The sequence below is a fragment of the Eurosta solidaginis genome, chromosome 2, assembly GCF_040869045.1.
Source record: "Eurosta solidaginis isolate ZX-2024a chromosome 2, ASM4086904v1, whole genome shotgun sequence".
In the NCBI taxonomy this organism is placed as follows: Eukaryota; Metazoa; Arthropoda; class Insecta; order Diptera; family Tephritidae; genus Eurosta; species Eurosta solidaginis.
Genome location: NC_090320.1, coordinates 33,668,360 through 33,687,857, shown reverse-complemented (window position 1 = coordinate 33,687,857; position 19,498 = coordinate 33,668,360). Strand labels below are relative to the sequence as shown.

Here is a 19,498-nt window from a genome sequence, read left to right as displayed (position 1 = left end):
GATATGGATATTGCAAGTTTGCCTTGAGCTTTAAGACCCTGGTAAAGTTGACATAGTCATAACGCCTTAAGGGCCAATTAATGGTGACTTATCCATAGCCAGATAAATCAGCTGATCGAACCAACTTTATGGAAATCAATGTAATCGATTAATGGTGTCATACCATAACGCTAACGCCATAGCCAACCAATTGGATTTTGGTTTTTCGCCATATCCATAACCTAAAAATATTTGAGTTGGAGAATTTATTAACTTTTTGTAGATTTTATTTATTGTTTTGGATACGTTTTGACTAAGAGATTTATTTTTAATGGTATGTGTTTGTAATTTTTTGCGTTTTCTCCATTTTTATGAAATTTTCACGATTTTTAGGTTAAGGCACAAATAACTGATGCCAATTTGATATGGATAAGTAAAACTATGGTTCTGACTATGGCGTTAGGGTTAAAGGGCCAATTAATGGTGACTTATAACCGTAAAATTATAACCAGATAAAACAGCTGATCGAACCTATCTTATGGAAGTAAATGTAATTGGTCAATGGTACCATACCATAACGCCAACGTCATAACCATATCATAGCCAACCAATTGGTTTTCGGTTTGTCGCCATATCTATAACCTAAAAATATTTGAGTTGGTGAATTTAATAACTTTTTGTAGATTTTATTCATTGTTTTTGTGGAATATGTGTGTAATTTTTTGCATTTTCTACATTTTTAAGAAGTTATCACGATTTTTAGATTAAGGCACCATTAATTGAGCACATTACAGATGGATATGGATATATGTATGGTTACGACTACAGCGTTAGGGGAAGGATGTTTAATTGGCCCTTTATCCTTCCGCGTTGAGAAGCTTTCAGAATAAGCGTTTATTATTGATGTAACCTGCCCCACTAAACGCGTGCGAAATCGGAATTACCCGCTCTCCTTAAGGAAACAGGCAAACTCCTAGTTATGATGGCAAAGACCATAACGATGGCTTGCAAACAGAAAGGGAAACCGCGCCTGATCCCTGATGTCGTCGCACCCGATGGTAAAGCACACTTACCTGTTTGGCCCTTAACTGTTTAAACTGATCTGGGCGTCCAACAAACCGTGACAATCACTACTGCTATATTTTCCAACTGGTGTTCGTTGGAAATTCCAAGGAATTTTCTATAACTCCTTACTTGGTCCAATGGAGTATGGGGTTTTCTCTTCCTTTGTTATGGTCCACTTGGGGGATTCAACCTTGGAACGTACCAGTTGGCTAGTGATAGGGAAAAAGGTAGGATTCACCCTCACTCATGTCTGCCTGGGGTGGTTGAAACAAAATTTTGTTAATTTCGCGCAGGTGGCATCACGAAATAATCCAACGATGTGGGAAAATTCCCAATAACGGCAACCACCATGGCGTAACTATACAAGGTGACAGCTGACTAGTAGGTTCATACGAAGTGACACATTAACTTTCAGCGCAGTATGATTCGAACTTTTAATGATGGCTGCAGGATTGTCACCGCGACTACCACCTTGTATGGTTCTACCATGGCAACCACAGTTAAATCATGCGATTTAACGGCGCCGTTCCACTGCGCAGTCGCAATAATGGAACGAAAGTTTTCCACAATGCCATGGCGCGGTCGGCCATTTTGGGCAGAAAATCAGAACTTAGATTGCAAGCGTTGGTATCGGTTGGGCTTTGCCAGGGGTAATAAAGTCGCCCGGAAAATTAACAAAAATTGTGCAAAATATAGTGTTCGTGCACGCTATAATAATACATTATTGAAATATAACCTCCATTATATACGGGTTTATGCCGAATTATTTCGCGCCGTACTACAAATACTAGAAAAGGAAGATATTCCCAAAAAAAAAATGAAATATGCGGAAAAGGCAAAATCAAATTTGTTTAACTAAAATTTCTTTCCCTGGGCAAAACCTACAAAAATTGAATAAGTAAAGTGCATTGAATGTGGCGGCGGCTAAATTTATTGCTCCCGTGAAGAAGAAAATGGCGTGCGTCGTGGTAGGTGGTAGTCGGTTCATTTCGGTATGTGTGAAATAGTGTTCCAATCTGGAAGTTGGGAAAATTTGGGTAAAACGTACCTTAAGCATTAAAAAAAAAGACGTGTCCGAAGAAGAAAAGCAAGCGTTGCCTAAAATCGAAGTAAAACTTGCGAATTGTCCGCATTGGTAAGGGCCTCCAACATAAGTGATTGTGCGTGTGTTATGAGCAAAAACTCCAATATGGAAAACCAATAAAAACTTGGAAAAAAATTATGTATTGCTAGTGCGAAACACAAAAACAAAGAAAAATTATTTTTGAAATGATCCATTCGATGTGAAAATCTAATTTCGCGGTCTAGCCATCGTTCATTAAAGTGCGCCTTTTGAGAATCATGAAAGAAAAGTGAGTGGAGAAGCTCCGGTGGTGGTCGCGAATTCCTGAACGGATGTGGAGGTTCACCGCGCTAGTTTACACAAAAAGAAAAGAAAAATTAATCAAAGAAGATTTTGCAAAGAAAATCGATTAGCGACGGTGCCTGAAAAATATAAAAGCAATAAGCAAGGAAATGCTCGTGGAACACCATATACGTAAAGAGAATATGTGGAAAATCGTGTGATTATGATGATCTTAAAATGGTTCCGAACAATGTAATGAAGAAAAGGTTGCAAGTGAAATAGTGACAACGGAAAGTGATTGGCATTTTCGGAGTAACCAGTTAAAATACTGAATTGACGACGACGACAAATACTTCGAGTGATTCGACATTGCATACGTTGTGTTGTGAGTGCCTCAGCTGGACCATTGTCTTTTTTTTCTTTTTTGTGGCGACAGAGACCTGAACCCATACTTCCCTGCGTGCGGGCATTATCCACCGTGTAACATCAAAATCGCCTATTCATTCCATGCGCATGCCTGCGTGTACATACATAAATTGTCTTTAGACCGTTACAGAAAGAAACCCACCCAACTGATAATATTTTGAAAACAACAACTACTTACTGTTGCACCGCACTAGCACCAACACGCGCGCTATCCTCATCTACTGCGCCATCTTCGAGCGCAACAACCACCAGCGCGCCACACTGCGCACGCTCCTATACTCGACTGCGCCATCGTCGAGCGCTAAGACCACCAGCGCGCCACCCCACGCGCGCTAAAATCACCGACTGCGCCATTTTCGAGCGCAACAACCACCAGCGCACTACACTGCGCACGCTACCATACTCGACTGCGCCATAGTCGAGCGCTAAGACCACCAGCGCGCCACACCACGCGCGATAAAATCACCGACTGCGCTATTTTCGAGCGCAACAACCACCAGCGCGCCACACCACGCGCGCTATAACCATCGACGGCACCACCGCGCGCACGCTACCATACTCGACTGCGCCATCTTCGAGCGCAGCAAACACCAGGTACACCAAACACACCACAAATTCCATACGCAGCAGCATAGGATACAACACCAACGACAACCACCATCAGGGCCGCCCCATATAGGCCTGCTGCAACATCAGCTATATTAACAACAACCAGCAGGGCCGCCTCATATAGGCCTGCTGTAACACCAACTTAGGCGACAACAACCAGCAGGGCCGCCGTATATAGGCCTGCTGCACAACCCAACTAACAGCAACAACATCTAAGCGGTGAGTTCGTTCCGGATACGGAAGTTATTTTCAAAACCAGAAAAATGAAAAATTTCTGATGTATTTTTTTTTGTCACTATTAGATCTACAAATCTTTATCTAAGCTTAAAACTTTACCTCTACCCTGATTTTGCATTGTCTAATTCATTTCGGCCCAGACCGGTATAGCACTTAATTTAGACAATTTTTTTTTCTCGAAGGCATCGGTAGATTTTCTTCCATACAATGTATGTAAAATTAAGTTTTTTTTTAGGGGAGAAAACTTGGAATACTCTTTAAAAGGGATGGGCAAAGAAAAATATATTCTTGATTAACGAACTAACATTAATTGGACTGGAACCCTGCACACTAAAAGATTCTTGAAATTCCAAGTAAATGCTTGGAAACGGTTTGAAATTATCTAAAATTTTATGTAATCTTTCGAACTTTTCGAAAACACGTTCGAAAACGGGTTTAATACAAAAAAAAAGCTTCTTGAACTTCAAAAATTTTTCTCGGAAATTCTCAATAAAAGATTCCTTTTGTGAATCCTCTAACTTTTCTAAAATACTAGAGTTAGTTTATAAAGATTTCGGTATTAAAGAATCTTTCTTTTACTAACTAAAATAAAAGAAAGAACTGATAAAATTTCGAAATCATTACTGTTGAAAATCGTTGACTCTTCACATCTTCAACAGACGTATGTGAGAATGTGAGAATCGAAAGATTCCTTGTAACTTGAGCAGAACGAGTTGCTTCCAAACGGCTTAATGTTGCCCAAGTCTTATGCTTCCCAATACTCTACCGGGTGTTTTCCTTTGCAGCGCGATTATGAAAGAATATCGCTAGTGTTACAAGTTTTCTCCCTCGATAGCTTATAAAAGAGCTCATACGAACCACAGCATCAGTTAAGTATATAATGATAATTTATAGTAGCTTTACTTGAGCTTGTAAGTAAAAACTTTTTAACACAATGTTAACCAAACTCTGATTTGACGAGGTCTTAACAATCAATTGCTAACTTACGTAAATGATAAAAAGAAATATATGACAGTCTTGTTTATTTAGCACAAATTTGAATTTAAAGAAAAGAAAACGTTCCTCTGTAAATATATTACGTAGTTATTCTTAATTTGCTATATTATTTATGTATCTATATTATTTTGAAACCTTATTAAAACCCGAACAACACTACTTACCAGAATTATACAAGAAAAAAATAGAAAAAGAAGGAACGTAAGGTAAAATAAAATAAAATAAAATAGAATAATAAAACAAAACTAAGTAGAATTGAACTGGAATCAAATAAATTTAATTTAACCGGAACCAAGATAGAATAAAATAAGATAAAATACGACAAAATTAAATTAAATGCACCAGAAATAAAAAATAAGGATAAAATAAACTTTAATAAAACGATAAAGATTAAAAATAATAATAATAACAATAAAAGAAAAGGAATCACAGTAAGCTTAACCTAAATAGTCAAGAAAGCATAAACTACAATAAAATAAAATAACATCAAATAAAATAAAATAAAACACAATAAAGGTAGAATAGGTAGGAAGTTGAGGAAACTTTTAAAGAGGGAGTACAGCTACGCGTCGGGATGGTACCCCTACTAATCTAGCGTAAGAAAGAAATAGAAAAACTTAGATTAGCAATTTTCTTAGGAGCCTTTGGGTTGTACTCGCCGTAGAAAAGAATATCCAATTAGGTCAGATACTCTCATATCTTAAAATACACTTACCCTTGAGTTTTCATTTGCTTAGGATTTCCCTTATAATAATTTTTCATAAGCCTTAGTATAGCTTTAGTTATATAGCCTGTAATGCTATGTATATAAGGAATAAGTTTTTACTGAAATGTTTTGATAATGAATTATAAATAAATTAATATTTAAAAGGGGAATGCTGGCGTCGCCATTTATTTAGAGGGCACGTAGGGTTTACAGGTAAGGGGCCACCGGAATTTTAGGTGCGACGGTGGCCATGGTTTTTGAGGGTGGGATAATGCACCGGGCGTCGCAACACCACCCGCGGCGCCCCTATGTATATTCGGCCTTTTTGTTTTCCTTTAATTTTTCAGCGTTTTTTTTTTATTTTGATTTTCAGCGATTAGTAACCGGTCATGTCCGGTTCGGTATTTTTTTGCGGTTATTTCTTTTTGCATTTTAAATTTTTTTGAGTCGTATAAGCGTTTGAACTTAGGTTGCGTATGTAAGGGATCTGGTAACACTTACAAGAAAAGACAACTCTGAGGTCGATCAGCTGATGAGGGAGATTGGGAATGTTGAATAATTGAACTTTTGAGATTATTCTGGTTTATACTGTCATAGAAGAAACATAAACGCCTACAATTAATAAGGCCATATTTCAATATAATTAAAATAAATTACAAGTTATCTCTTTTAGATCAGAAGGGGATCTTTACCCAATAATTTTTAATAGTACATGACAAGCAGCTGAATAAAGAAATACACCGTACACGAAGGTACGGGTATATATGTATTGAGCAGCAAACGAGAGTCACGGAAAAAAAGCAGGTGAAGCAACAATAGAAGCTTCTAGAATTTAAGGCAACAACGCTATATGAAGCAACGAATCTGTAACAGAACGTTACGAACGATAGGATAGTGGCAACAACGACGATTGAAAAACAAATTGTGTCAACGAGAACGGGCGGCGGAAAGTCTAACGAGTAGAGGGAGAATTCGAAATCAACGAAAAAAAAAGAGACGTGCAACAAGAAAAAGCGTGTACATTCCTGAATTAGGTCTGACGTAATTTGGGAAGTCTCAAGTAATTTGGTTTGAAAATGAAAGTAAAATTAGAAACTCTGAGCGTACCGCAATGGAATAAGTTGTTGCGAAGAGAAAATTTTACCACGGCGGGCAATAAAACGGCAAAAATTGCCACGTTAATCGATGCATTGGGCGATGATGAAATAGAAATGGAGGAACTAGAAGAGATGGAACCATGGCTCAAGTCAATCAATGAATTATAAGACGTCGTATCAACTTTGGCAAAATCCTTAAATGACATGAGAGCGAGTATGCAACCACAAGTACCGACTGGGCAAGCGGAGGTGGCACAAAATCTGAGGGAGACATCAAATTCAACACCAGCAATGATGCCAGCGCAAACGCAATCAAATATGCGTGACATAGTTGGTATTTTACCGGAATTCGAGCCATTAAAAAAAATGTTGACATCCAATCAGTTTGTGGCTAAAGTTGAGCAACTACAACGTATGTATGGATGGAGTGAAGAAACGGTTTTGTTCGCGGTGCAGCACAAGATAAGGGGCATTGCAAAAGATTGGTTGGACGCACAGCCCGTGTTCCAATCATGGGCTAGTTTTGTAAGTATGTTGACGAAAGATTTTCCTTGTACGGTTAATGCTGCCGATATTCATAGGGCATTGGCGCAACGGAAACGAAAAGTTGGGGAATCTCTGATGGAATACTACTACGTTGTTCTTGCAATTGCCAGACGAGCATCTCTTGATGATGTATCAATAAACTCCTACATAATAAATGGTCTTAATGATATACAACTGACTCGAGCTTTGTCAGCAATGAACTTCAATACTACGAACGAGCTATTACGGTCATTAGAGAACGTGGCTATTGCCCAACCGACAAAGGTGCATTTACAGTACATAGCTAAGCCAGCTGAGGTAACGAGTGAGGGCGAACCTAAGCAAACAAATCAACGAGGACCGAAATGCTTTAATTGCAACGAGATGGGGCATATAGCTATGAAATGTCCACGCCCGTCCAAGAAACTGCGATGTGATAAATGTTCAAAAGTAGGCCATGAGGCGAAGGACTGCAAAGTAGGTGTAAAATTGTCAGTAGCTGAAGTTAACACGAACAACAACGAGGACAAACTGGTACCTCCAATTGTAGAGAACGTTCAGGTTAGAGGCGAATTACTTAAAGCGTTAATTGACACGGGAAGTGATCATTCGCTGATCAAACAATCAACGGCGGCGAGGGTAGAAGGTAAACGTATCCCATGTGTCAGACGTTTCGAGGGTTTCGGTGGCTCCCTAGTAGAATCAACCGAAAAGATTGAAGTCGAACTACACTTTAGTAACGAAACATTGAATGCACAGCTACATCTAGTACCAAGTGATGTGTTAAAATATGACATCTTGTTGGGCAGGGACGTTCTCTGCAACAAGAACAATAGAATGGTTATTGATGCGGGGGTTTTACAGCTACAAGTTAAAAAGAATGATTTGTTTAACGTTAACGAGAGTTTTCAAGAAACCAAACGCCAGGAGGTCTACAACTTGCTGTGCCAATTTTCCAAGTGTTTTGCAGAAGATGTAACTGCGTTAGGTAAATGTAACAGTACATCAATGAAGATCGAAGTGACGTCAGATAAGCCGATAGTAGGCAAACGGTATCAAGTTCCATTAGCACGACAAGAGGAATTGACACAGATTTTAAACAAATTGTTGGAAAACAAAATTATTCGGCGAAGTGCGTCACCGCATGCGGCATCGGTCATTTTGGTCAGCAAGAGCAACGGAGAAAGTCGAATGTGCGTTGATTATCGGGCACTCAATGCCGTTACCATAAAGAAGCAATTCCCGATGCCTACCGTTGAAGAGCAGCTAGCGAAACTATCCGGCGGACGATATTTTACCACCCTGGATATGACGGCTGGTTACTATCAAATACCATTAGAGGAGGACAGTAAGAAGTTTACAGCATTCCTCACGCACGATGGTCTCTTCGAACACGAAGTAATGCCTTTTGGTCTGGTCAACGCACCCATGTATTTTCAAGAGATGATACTTCACCTAATCTCAGGCCTTAAGAATAGAAAACGAATTATTAGCTACGTGGACGAGGTAATAATCGCCACAACAACGGTAGATGAAGGAAAGGAGGTGTTGAAAGAATTCCTAGAAGCCGTACCTAACCCTACGACCTTCTAAGTGCATGTTCTTACAAGAAGAGGTAAAATTTTTGGGACACGTTGTGAACGGGAACGGCATACATCCGGGTAGAGAAACAATTGAGAAGTTCTCCCGACCAAAAACAGCAACGGAGGTCCGACAATTCTTGGGTCTTACCGGGTTTTTCCGAAAGTTTGTGAAACGGTATAGCCACATTGCAGAGTCATTAACTAAGCTTCTTAAAAACGGCACACCATTCGTATGGGAGCAGAAGCAAGAGGAGGCATTCCAGCAATTAAAGTCAGCGATTTCCAGCAAGCCAATACTAGTTGTGTATAACATCAAGAAGAGACATGAGGTGCACACAGATGTAAGCACCCTTGGGTTGGCAGGCATGCTGTTACAGGAAGACACGGATGGGTGGAAGCCCGTGTCGTTTTACAGTCGGCAATGTAGCGATGCAGAAAAGAAGTATGCAAGCCATGAACTGGAAGTTCTGGCCATCGTAGAGACCTTGGACAGATTCCGCATGTATCTCCTGGGGACGCAATTTAACGTTATTACGGACTGCAAGGCAGTTGCAACAACTAAAGCAACAACACCTCTCCCACCTCGAATAGCAAGGTGGTGGCTACGGTTACAAGAGTACAATTTTGAATGCCATCATCGACGTAGGGAAAAGATGCAGCACGTTGACTGTCTAAGCCGGTTACCATCATTACCACCGAAAGAGCCGATAACAGTGGCAGAACAGGTGTTATTGCTAGAGCATAAGGGCGAAGATTGGGTTTATGCTATCCAATTACAGGATCCGGAGCTTAGGGAGATTGCTCAATCACTGGGGAAAGCAGGGTCACCAAACGAGGCTCAAACGCAAAATGACTACGAAATCCACGCTGGACGGTTAGTCAGGAAACTGGGCAAGGAACGAAGATTGGTGGTGTCACGGACCATTAGGTGGCGAGTCACGAAATCATGCCACGATGATGCTGGCCATTTTGGGGTGGATAAGACTCTGGAACGCCTTAGGAAGCACTTTTGGTTTAAGCGTATGAGACGCTACGTAAAGTCGTACATCGCTTCGTGTCCGGAATGCTGTCTAAACAAAGTGAAAGGTGGGAAACAAGACGGCCAAATGCACCTAATGGAAGTGTTGCCTATCCCGTTTCGGTCAATTCATATAGATCACCTGGGTCCACTTCCACGAAGCAAACGGGGCAACCAACACATCATAGTACTAGTATGCAGTTTCACGAAATATACGCTTTTGGAACCAGTGAGGAGTACTAAGACTTTAGGCGTAATTACCTTACTGCGTAGGGTGATGTCTATCTTTGGACAGCCGCTGAAGATTACCACAGACCGTGGAACGGCTTACACATCGAAGGAATTTCAATCATTTATAGAAACATACGGTATACAACATGTGAAAAACGCAGTTCGAACTCCAAGGGCCAATGGACAATCCGAGCGTGTGAACCGAACAATTCTTGCAGCTATGAGAAGTTCATTGGAAAAGTCAAACGAGTGGGACATGTTACTACCCACCATCCAGTGGTCCATAAACTCCGAATGTGACTCTACTACGAAAGTCAGCCCGAACGAACTGGTATTCAATTTCAATCTGCGTAACGTAAGCGAGAATCGGTTAATTCAAGCTATTCATGACGATTCATCATTATCAACTGAACAAGAACAGGAAACCAAGAAGGAAGTGGCTAAAGCTAACATCGAAGCTGAACGGCTCAAGTGGAAGCAACGATATGACCATAAGCATCAACGACCATACCAATACCACGAAGGGCAACTGGTCGTCATTGACCATGTTCCAGGAGCAACAGGCGAAACTCACAAGTTGGAACCGAAGTATAAGGGTCCGTACATCGTTACTAAAGTTCTGGATTATGATCGGTATGTCATCGAGGATCTACCTGATGCACAACGCACTAGTCGACGGTATGCTAACGTATTCTCTAGTGACCATATGAAGCCATGGTGCTCGACGTCACCAGATCTGGACCAGGACAACCAGGCAAATGAATCCCAGTCTGACGACGACTCGTCCTAGAGGACGAATGTCAGGACCGGCCGAGCTGTAAGGTGCTGCCACCTTGTATCGTTGCGCCATGGCACTATGAAACCGAATTCTATCCCTGATTTCTGAGCGTGCAGGGCTGGGATAAGCTACCCTACAAGAATACTGACTATCATATGACTATCATCTGATTGTCAGCAATGTCAACCTAACGATCAGCGCCTCATACAAACTTTCTATCACAAACTTAAGGGGACTTGCGCAAATGTGATATAAACAACTGTGTACGTGTGAGTTTTTGTCTCCTTCTTATACACCAACATGGCCTACTGATTAAGTATATAGCCGTACTGCTCACTCTCATTCCTTTTCCTGGTGCTGGCACTCTAACTATCAAAAAGTGTCATAAATGATAGTTTACTGTATATATCAGGTTTGACTGTTATACTATCATAAATGACCATTGTTATATTCCGCCAAAAATGAAACAATGCTTTTTGCTTTTTATTTACTTTATTTCATTACGTTTTTAATTTTGTACGTGATAAAAGCATACGTGTTTCTTATTTTTTTTTAAATAAATAGTTTTATAAGAATTCGAGTTCAGAATGTTCAATTTAAATTCAGAAAATAACAAAACAACAGAAGAGCGCTTTCCTCATGCGGAAACACATTTAAAAATTAATCACCTCTAACCACTATTATTTTTCGCGTATCAATTTTTTGAGTGCGCCCCATACATTCCGACAGCTTTTGGTATTTTTTAATATTATTTTCGATTTTTTTTCTTTTAGCATGGAGCTTTGAAATGCTCTCCTTTTCATTTTTTAAACTTATTTTTTATATGGGTTTCGTTGGTTGAAAATGGCGGAATTTAAAAAATAACAAGACAACCGTGATAATCATTTGATTGTCATATGACAGTCAGTAGTGACAACATGATTAAATCGGATAAACTGTTCTCGCATACATAAATTTCCATTGAGAATTATGTATCTGTCTCACATGCATAATGGTATCTGCTGTATGTTCTTTTGTTCTGTACCAGGTGTTCGAAGCTTTCCCAGTTTGAGTCCTTTTTCATGATTATAGGCTGTCATTGGGAAAATGCGGACATGTATGAGCGAACAAAGGAACACACATAAATTTGAGTATCAATGTTTACGTCATCGCAGGATCAGCATTGTCAATTATAAGTGTGAGTGTATTAGTAAAACTATCAGCGTTTCTTGTAGGGTACTGTGAGAAAAATAAGGGCAATGGAATTAAGGTGTAATTAAACTTCCTTAACTCTAACGCCATAGTCGTAACCATACCCATATCCATAACCATCTCGAATGTGATCGATTAGTGGTGCGTTAACCTAAAAATCGTGAAAATTTCATAAAAATGAAAACGCAAAAAATTACAAACATATTCCACAAAAAATAAGTCTCTTAGTCATAACGTATCCAAAACAATGAATAAATTCTACAAAAAGTTATTAAATTCACCAACTCAAATATTTTTAGGTTATGGATATGGCGAGAAACCTAAAACCAATTGGTTGGCTATAGCTAGAGACATTGGTGCTTTATCGGTAACCGTATCGGTACGCTTATAACAGCTGATTCGACCAACCTTATGAGAATCAATGCAATCGATTATTGGTGCCGCTAAGGTCGTAACCGTATCTTAGCCAACCAATTGGGTTTTGGTTTACCGTCGGAACGATAAACAGCTGATTACGTTAGGGATACGGATACAGCGATACGACATACGGCACCAATGACTCCGGCTTATGGTATGGTTATGGCGTTTGCGTTATGGCATGGCACCATTAAGGGATAATTAGACTTCCTTAACCCTAACGCCATAGTCGTAACCATACCCATATCAATAACCATCTCCAATGTGATAGATTAATGGTGCCTTAACTTAAAAATCGTGAAAATTTCATAAAAATGAAGAAACAGGAAAAAATTACAAACATATTCCACAAAAAATAGGTCTCTTAGTCAAAACGTATCCGTAACGGCGTTAGAGTTATGGTATGGCATAATTAACCGATTACATTAATATCCATAATGTGGCTCGATCAGCTGTTTTATCTGGTTATGGTTTTATGGTTATAAGTCACCATTAATTAGCCCTTTATGCGTCGCAGTGCGTTACTTTTTAAACCATTCACTTAGAACTTTTTTCAACCAAAATTTTTAGTTTTTAAAACAAATATTATGAGTTGTTTGCAACCCTGCGTTGAACAGCTGCCTCTAGTTGCCCACTAGAGTCCGCTGCTGTATCGACACAAATGTATTTGACACAATGCCTATCTCACTCTCACTAATCGTGTCTTTCGCCAAACAAACGAAAGAAAAAATTTGAACGGAAAAACGATCGACGCCTGATTTGCGCCGGAATTCAATTCATATATTTTTTTCAGCAAAAAGTAAGGAAAAAGATTTGTATATTGCGAATTCGTGAAAATATTAAATTAAAAAATTAAAACTCTTGAGTGAAAACAAAGCAATTATTTTATTATTTAAAGAAATACAATTTATCAGGCCATAAAACAGTTGGATATTTGAAGATAAACGTGGTTAAAACAGGATCTACAGGTTGCGGCGAACATCTGCAACAGCTGCAAAAACGCCAAAGAACATTGCCAAATTTACAATTACTTACTAGAAGCTTCCGCCAACAAAAGCTGCAGCCGCCATGAGCAAGGATATATACTATTCGGATAAATATTACGATGAAAAATTTGAATATAGGTAAATATATCAAATTACTTTGTTTTTATTTTAGCTAATTTGCTTTATTGTTATCTTATACGAGGGCTGCCGTGGTGTAATGGTAGCGTGCTCCGCCATGGTTCAACTCCTGGGCAAAGTGCCATCAAAAGTTTATGGTAAAAGTGTAGAACAGCGGTGGACTGCTAATATGCGTCCAAAATATCGGGAGAGGTGTCAAACTACGCACAATAATTTGAAGGCGTACCTCTGTCCGTTATAGTTTAAGTTTGCAATTATCATGTGGTTGTATTATTATACATAGGAAAATATTTTGCGTACAGAGCATATATGTTATACTTTCGGCTATTCCTAAATTAAATTAAAGGTAGTAGTGCAGTTTAGGGGCCCACCCTAAAGTTGGGTCAAGATTTTCGAGTGAGGTATCAAAAGACGCGTATTAATCTCGAGAACAATAATCCGAAAAGAAAAATTGTATCTCTGTTCGGAGATATTTGCAGTTGAAGTTGGCGATTTTCATGTGGTTTTTGTTGTGGTTGTACCCACAAAAAAAATTGTGCATCACCGTGGCGGTAGCCACGGTTATACCACACACCCGGACTTGGCATGCCGTAGCCCAGGGTTATTTTTTAGGTAATAGTCTAGTTGAGGGGTCCACTGCTAATACGCTACCAAAAATATCGAGAGAGGTGTCAAACGACGCGTCTTGACATCAGTATTAATAATCCGACGGCGGAAAATAAAAATTTTATCGCGTTCAAATATTTATTAACGAAAACCCGAAAAAAGACCCGCGGGTACCTCCGAAACCGGGGGTCGGATCCATAGATTTTTGCGTTGGCGGCCTTCGGCCGCGCTTATAAAAAATAACCCTGGGCTACGCCATGCCAAGTCCGGGTGTGTGGTATAACCGTGGCTACCACCACTTTGGTTTCGCAGCTATCTCTAAAATAGAACTCGGCAAGTTATGTTCAAAAGCAGTCTCTCAGAGTTGATAGAAGTAACTTCTGGTGTGCCTCAGGGTAGCCATTTGGGTCCATTACTTTTTACCCTCTTTATAAATGGCTTACCAATGGTTATCTCGTATTTCCGTGCTCTAATGTATGCAGATTATGTTAAACTATGCTATACATACTTGCCTTCTGAGTTCTCGTTTGGATCTACTTCAGGCCGATTTGGACTCATTTCAATTATGGTGTACAGTAAATCTATAGGTTTTGAACTGCTGCAAATTTAAACTAATGACATTTCACAGAGTCAACCCAATTTTAAAATCCTATATGCCAGATGGTGCTCCCTTGGAGAGTATATCTGTAGTATGTGACCTAGGTGTTCCTTTTGATGCGATTTTGAGCTTTAACATGCATATTTCATCTATCGTAAACAAAGCATCGGGTGTACTCGGATTTTTAAAAGATGGGCTAAAGAATTTGATGGTCCTTATTTAACCAAGAACCTTTACACATCATTGGTACGCCCAATACTTGAGTATTGTTCCTGTATTTGGTCCCCGGGGTATAAAAATCATATAGATCGAATTGAATCGGTAAAGAAGCAGTTTCTAATCTTCGCTTTACGTGGTCTTAACTGGGTATCAAATCATCATCTTACGCCTTATAGAAATATACTTCTTCTCATTACTTTGCCAACCTTAGAGAATATAAGAACATTACTCGGGGTAATGTAAATGTCATTAGCACCCAGATAAATTGTGGTTTAAATCAGAAGCCCCACCATTCAACAGTACTCTTAGCGCTAGACCTATCAAAAGCTTTTGATTCGGTCAACCATGGCACGTTACTGCAAAACTTGGAAGGGTCTACCCTTCCCCCATGTCTTAAAAGGTGGACCGCAATTTATCTGGGTTGTCGGCAGGCATCGGTGCAATTCAGAAACGAAACATCAAAGCCAAGAAGAATAAAACAAGGGGTGCCACAGGGTGGTGTCTTATCCCCGCTTTTGTTTAATTTATACATATCAAAACTACCTTCGCCACCGGAAGGAGTTACTATCGTTTCTTACACCGATGACTTCACAATAATGGCCACAGGCTCGGGCCCACAGATAGATGAGCTTTGCAACAGAATAAACGGCTACCTCGCTGATCACTCCAGTTTTTTCGTTTCGCGAAACCTGGCATTATCACCGAATAAATCATCCGCGACCTTATTTACAACTTGGACGTCCCAAATGTCGACCATTTTGAATATTCACGTCGATGGCACTACGCTACCGACTGTCTTACACCCCAAAATCTTGGGTGTGACGTTTCATCAGGATCTAAATTTTGGTGAGCACGCAGCCGCAATTGTTCCGAAAATCCAGAGCCGTAAAAAAATCCTCAAATCCCTTGCTGGCAGTACTTGGGGAAAAGACAAAGAAACGCTCATTACCACATACAAAGCAATTGGCCAGCCGTTTGCGTGCTACGCGTCCCCTAAAGGTCCAAGCCGAAAAACTACCCACTTGAAGAAGCTACAGGCCTGCCAAAATACTGCGCTCAGAACCGCCACGGGCTGCCTTCTTATGTCCCCAGAACACCATCTATATAATGAGGCGAGAATACTCCCCATCAGGGAGAGAAAAGAGATGCTAACCAAACAGTTCCTGTTGAATACCCAGAAACCTGGGCATCCCAAAAGACATCTGATTGATGAGCCAACACCGCCTAGGGACTTAAGGAGTTGTTGTTGTTATTATTATTGTTGTTGTTGTTGGTGTTGTTGTTGTTGTAGCGATAAGGTTGCTCCCCGAAGGCTTTGGGGAGTGTTATCGATGTGATGGTCCTTTGCCGGATACAAATCCGGTACGCTCCGGTACCATAGCACCATTAAGGTGCTAGCCCGACCTTTATGTGGCCACATTCAACTTTCAGGTCATTCCCTCCCTCCCTTCCCCAAGTTCCATGAGGAACTGTCTGTTAGTGAAACAGGATTCGCCGCGGATAGGTGAGGTTGACAATTTGGTTTGGAGAAGCTATATATTGCGCTGGCAACCTGAAAGGTTGCGCTACACAGCCCCTTGAATCTGGTATTTTAGTCGCCTCTTACGACAGGCATACCTACCGCGGGTATATTCTGATCCCCTAACCCGCTGGGGTGGACTTAAGGAGTCATCTCCGTAAGCATTTTGAGAAAATACGGCCCCTGAGAACTCAGTCGTATGGAGCAAAAAAACACAAGCAGGTCCGTGGTGAACTCCACAAACAGGCGTCGGACCTTTATGCCGGGAATTGCCCGGTGAATCCAGTACTCAGGGAACAGTCCCCAAACTTGCGGAAGAGGAACGCATACTCCTGAATACTGTAACAGGTTAAACTCTTACATATCCAGAATCAACCCCGACATACAAAATGCATGCCCCGCTTGTAATGTGTCCCCACATGACACCAACAATCTCTTTAATTGTAATGTGGAACCTACGGCTCTAACAACTCTTTCATTATGGTCCACCCCTGTCGAAACAGCAAGTTTCCTTGGACTCCCGTTAGAGGATATTGATGACAATTTGTGATCGGTCGCAGCTATTAGGTGGGGCGAAATGTTGCTACAACAACAACAACAAGTCGGGGTAATGTTCCTTCATAAACTGATTATTGGTGAGATAGACTCCACTGACCTTGTGAGCAGACTGAATTTCTTGTACAAAGGGATTTTGCATGGATTTGATTTTGATCCCATACTACTGGGTGACCGGCCAGGATGATTTCAGCGTACAAATACTATAGATCGCACCCATGTTGAATCGGAGGGCCGCTTCAATTCTTCGTTTTTTCGTGAATATCTTATTAACGTAGCTCCTCTCCCAATACTTATGGACACGTATTAACAGTCAACCGTTGTTTTAAGACTAAACAAATATAGAAGAAAAAAAAAATTTTAATTAGAAAAAAATATTTTCTATTCGGAGTCGCCCCTCGGAAGAGATTTGACAAGTACTCCGAGTGTTTTATACCAGGAAAAGCTTCTCAATGAAAATTCATCTGCCTGGCAGATGCCGTTCGGAGTCGGCATAAAACATGAAGGCCCATCTCGCCAATTTGTAGAGAAAATTAAAAAGAGCACGACACAAATTGGAAAAGAAGCTCGGCCTAATTCTCCTCGAAAGTAAATCGCGCCAAGCATTTATTGTTTTTTTTATATACATATTTGCAGACACGTTGTGCTGCCAAAGGAACTTTCAAAATTAGTGCCAAAAACACATTTAATGACCGAAGCGGAATGGCGAGCAATTGGTGTACAACAATCACGCGGTTGGATTCATTATATGATACATAAACCTGAACCACATATACTTTTATTTCGTCGTCCGATAAGTCAGTAAATTTTGTTTGTATCAAATATGTATTAAAAAAAAAAAAAACAAAGCCCACCGTCAGCCATAATCAAACAGCGGCGCTGGTTGTGCGTGTATTTTGAAAGTTTAAGGCCAGGAGATGTCGCGTGAAATATCTGTGCCAGAATAGCAGCATCAATATAATCATTATTCACTACGCACCTCACAACTCACAGCTCTATTGTGCATCTATAATGGCATTGGGGCACTCATGAACGCATTCTTAAGGGGCAGAAAAAATCTTAGCATTACCATACCAGACGGCGTGAGCGGTTCAGACGTTTTGGTACTTCATTTCTGATGGCTATGTGTATGAAGTAGTTGACAGAAGGGAGAGGAATCGTACAAAAACTGAAAATTTCAACCTGTTATGATGTTTTGGCTTTATAGGTTTTCAGCTTTGCAACTGTTTGCGTGGGTACCATTTAACGAAACGATACACTGCCTAATTATTATCCAAAGTTCTCAATTGGGCTATCAAAAGAAGTTTTAATAATCCGAAAATTAAAATTTTTATTTCTGTTAAAATATGTTTGAAAAAAAAAAAGTCAGTTTATCGTCTTGTAAAATGGTACATACCTTATCTTATTGTCATATTAGTCCAAGAGCTGTCTGCGTATTTTTTACACCATATACGTTTACTAACAGGCTAGTCATAACTTTCCTGCTTTATCTCATAAGATGGTGGAGCAATATCAAGGAGAGAGTGTTGTTATCGCTAACGTGTAGCTATTATCAAGAATTTACTAACTAGCGGCAACAGGAGTGCATACTGATTAAAAAACTAAGGCATTTGTTTTCTATAAAAAAATATTTTAAAATAATGGTTGTTTTAGTTTGAAATCAGAATTTGAGTTGAACAGATCAGTTCTAAGACCACACTGTCGTTGAAGTTTAAAAATTCTAGCCTGCTAATACGTATATTGTATAACATAAATCATTGTTAGCTCTTGGACAATAATCTCTTAATGCTACTAACTTGTAAATATGTTTAAGAAAAAGGGCGAAAATTAGGAAATATGTTGTCTATTGTCCTGAGCCAGTCGCCTGTTTTTGATGATACGTCTATGTGCTTCAATAACTTCTATACATTGATATATTTGTATTCTGTTTATGATTTTATGATGCCATACACAAATGTATTTTAAAAATTTGCCATTAAGGTTTGCAGATATTTTCAAGTTTTTGAGCAAACAGCTGTAATTTAAAAACGTATGTATTATTATAATTAAGTTCATTTATTCGGATTATATGCTGTTGCGTTTAATCTTTTTTCAATTACTTTTAAGATTTTATTAACTAAGTTTTATATTTTATTTTGGTTTTTCTAATGATGTATTTAAGTATTTAAGTATTTTTTTCTACAATTCATTACTTTACTTTTCGGCCCACAACAGCAGCATGATTATATACGATTCGAATTCCCTCTTGGCTAGTTAGCTTATTAAGATTTTACGTATTTCCATATAGATATATTAAAATAAAATACACTAAAAATAATATTTTTGTGATTTTTCAATAATAATAGTGAATATAATAAAATAAGTTTGGCATTAACTTCTTAAATTATGAAATGTAAATTTTCTTTTTACTTCCCAAAGTTTACTTCAATTTTGCTAGTTTAGGTTAGGTTTAAATGGTTCATAAGGTCCTTGACACTGTCGTAATCAATCCGTTGTGAAATCAATAAATCTATCTGTCGCAGATGATGTAACTGTTGACTTGATGTTCCATTAGCTGGAGCCTTAATCTGGCAAGCTCACTTTCTACGTCTGTTGTCACAAAGACCAACAGGCAGAACCCATTAAAAACGTATTCTCTATAGTGATGAGACTACGCCAGGTTCTACATATGTTT

General features: G+C 39.5%; 1 protein-coding gene across 4 annotated transcripts; it reads left to right on the top strand.

The window, feature by feature from the left end:
• Positions 1 to 758: 758 nt before the first annotated feature.
• Positions 759 to 19,215, top strand: Cks30A (Cyclin-dependent kinase subunit 30A). 4 transcript variants are annotated; one of them, XM_067764940.1, is made up of 4 exons: positions 759 to 10,858; positions 13,118 to 13,327; positions 13,392 to 13,464; positions 17,461 to 17,598. In XM_067764940.1, the coding sequence occupies exon 1, from the start codon at positions 6,665 to 6,667 to the stop codon at positions 8,576 to 8,578; it is 1,914 nt and encodes a 637-aa protein (XP_067621041.1). In that variant the 5' UTR covers positions 759 to 6,664; the 3' UTR covers positions 8,579 to 10,858; positions 13,118 to 13,327; positions 13,392 to 13,464; positions 17,461 to 17,598. The 4 variants fall into 4 exon arrangements, with proteins under 4 accessions (XP_067621041.1, XP_067621044.1, XP_067621043.1 ...); XM_067764943.1 differs by lacking the exons at positions 759 to 10,858; positions 13,392 to 13,464 and adding an exon at positions 12,752 to 13,002 and having other exon boundaries at positions 17,461 to 19,215; XM_067764942.1 differs by lacking the exons at positions 759 to 10,858; positions 13,392 to 13,464 and adding an exon at positions 12,752 to 13,002 and having other exon boundaries at positions 13,102 to 13,327; positions 17,461 to 19,215.
• Positions 19,216 to 19,498: the final 283 nt, after the last annotated feature.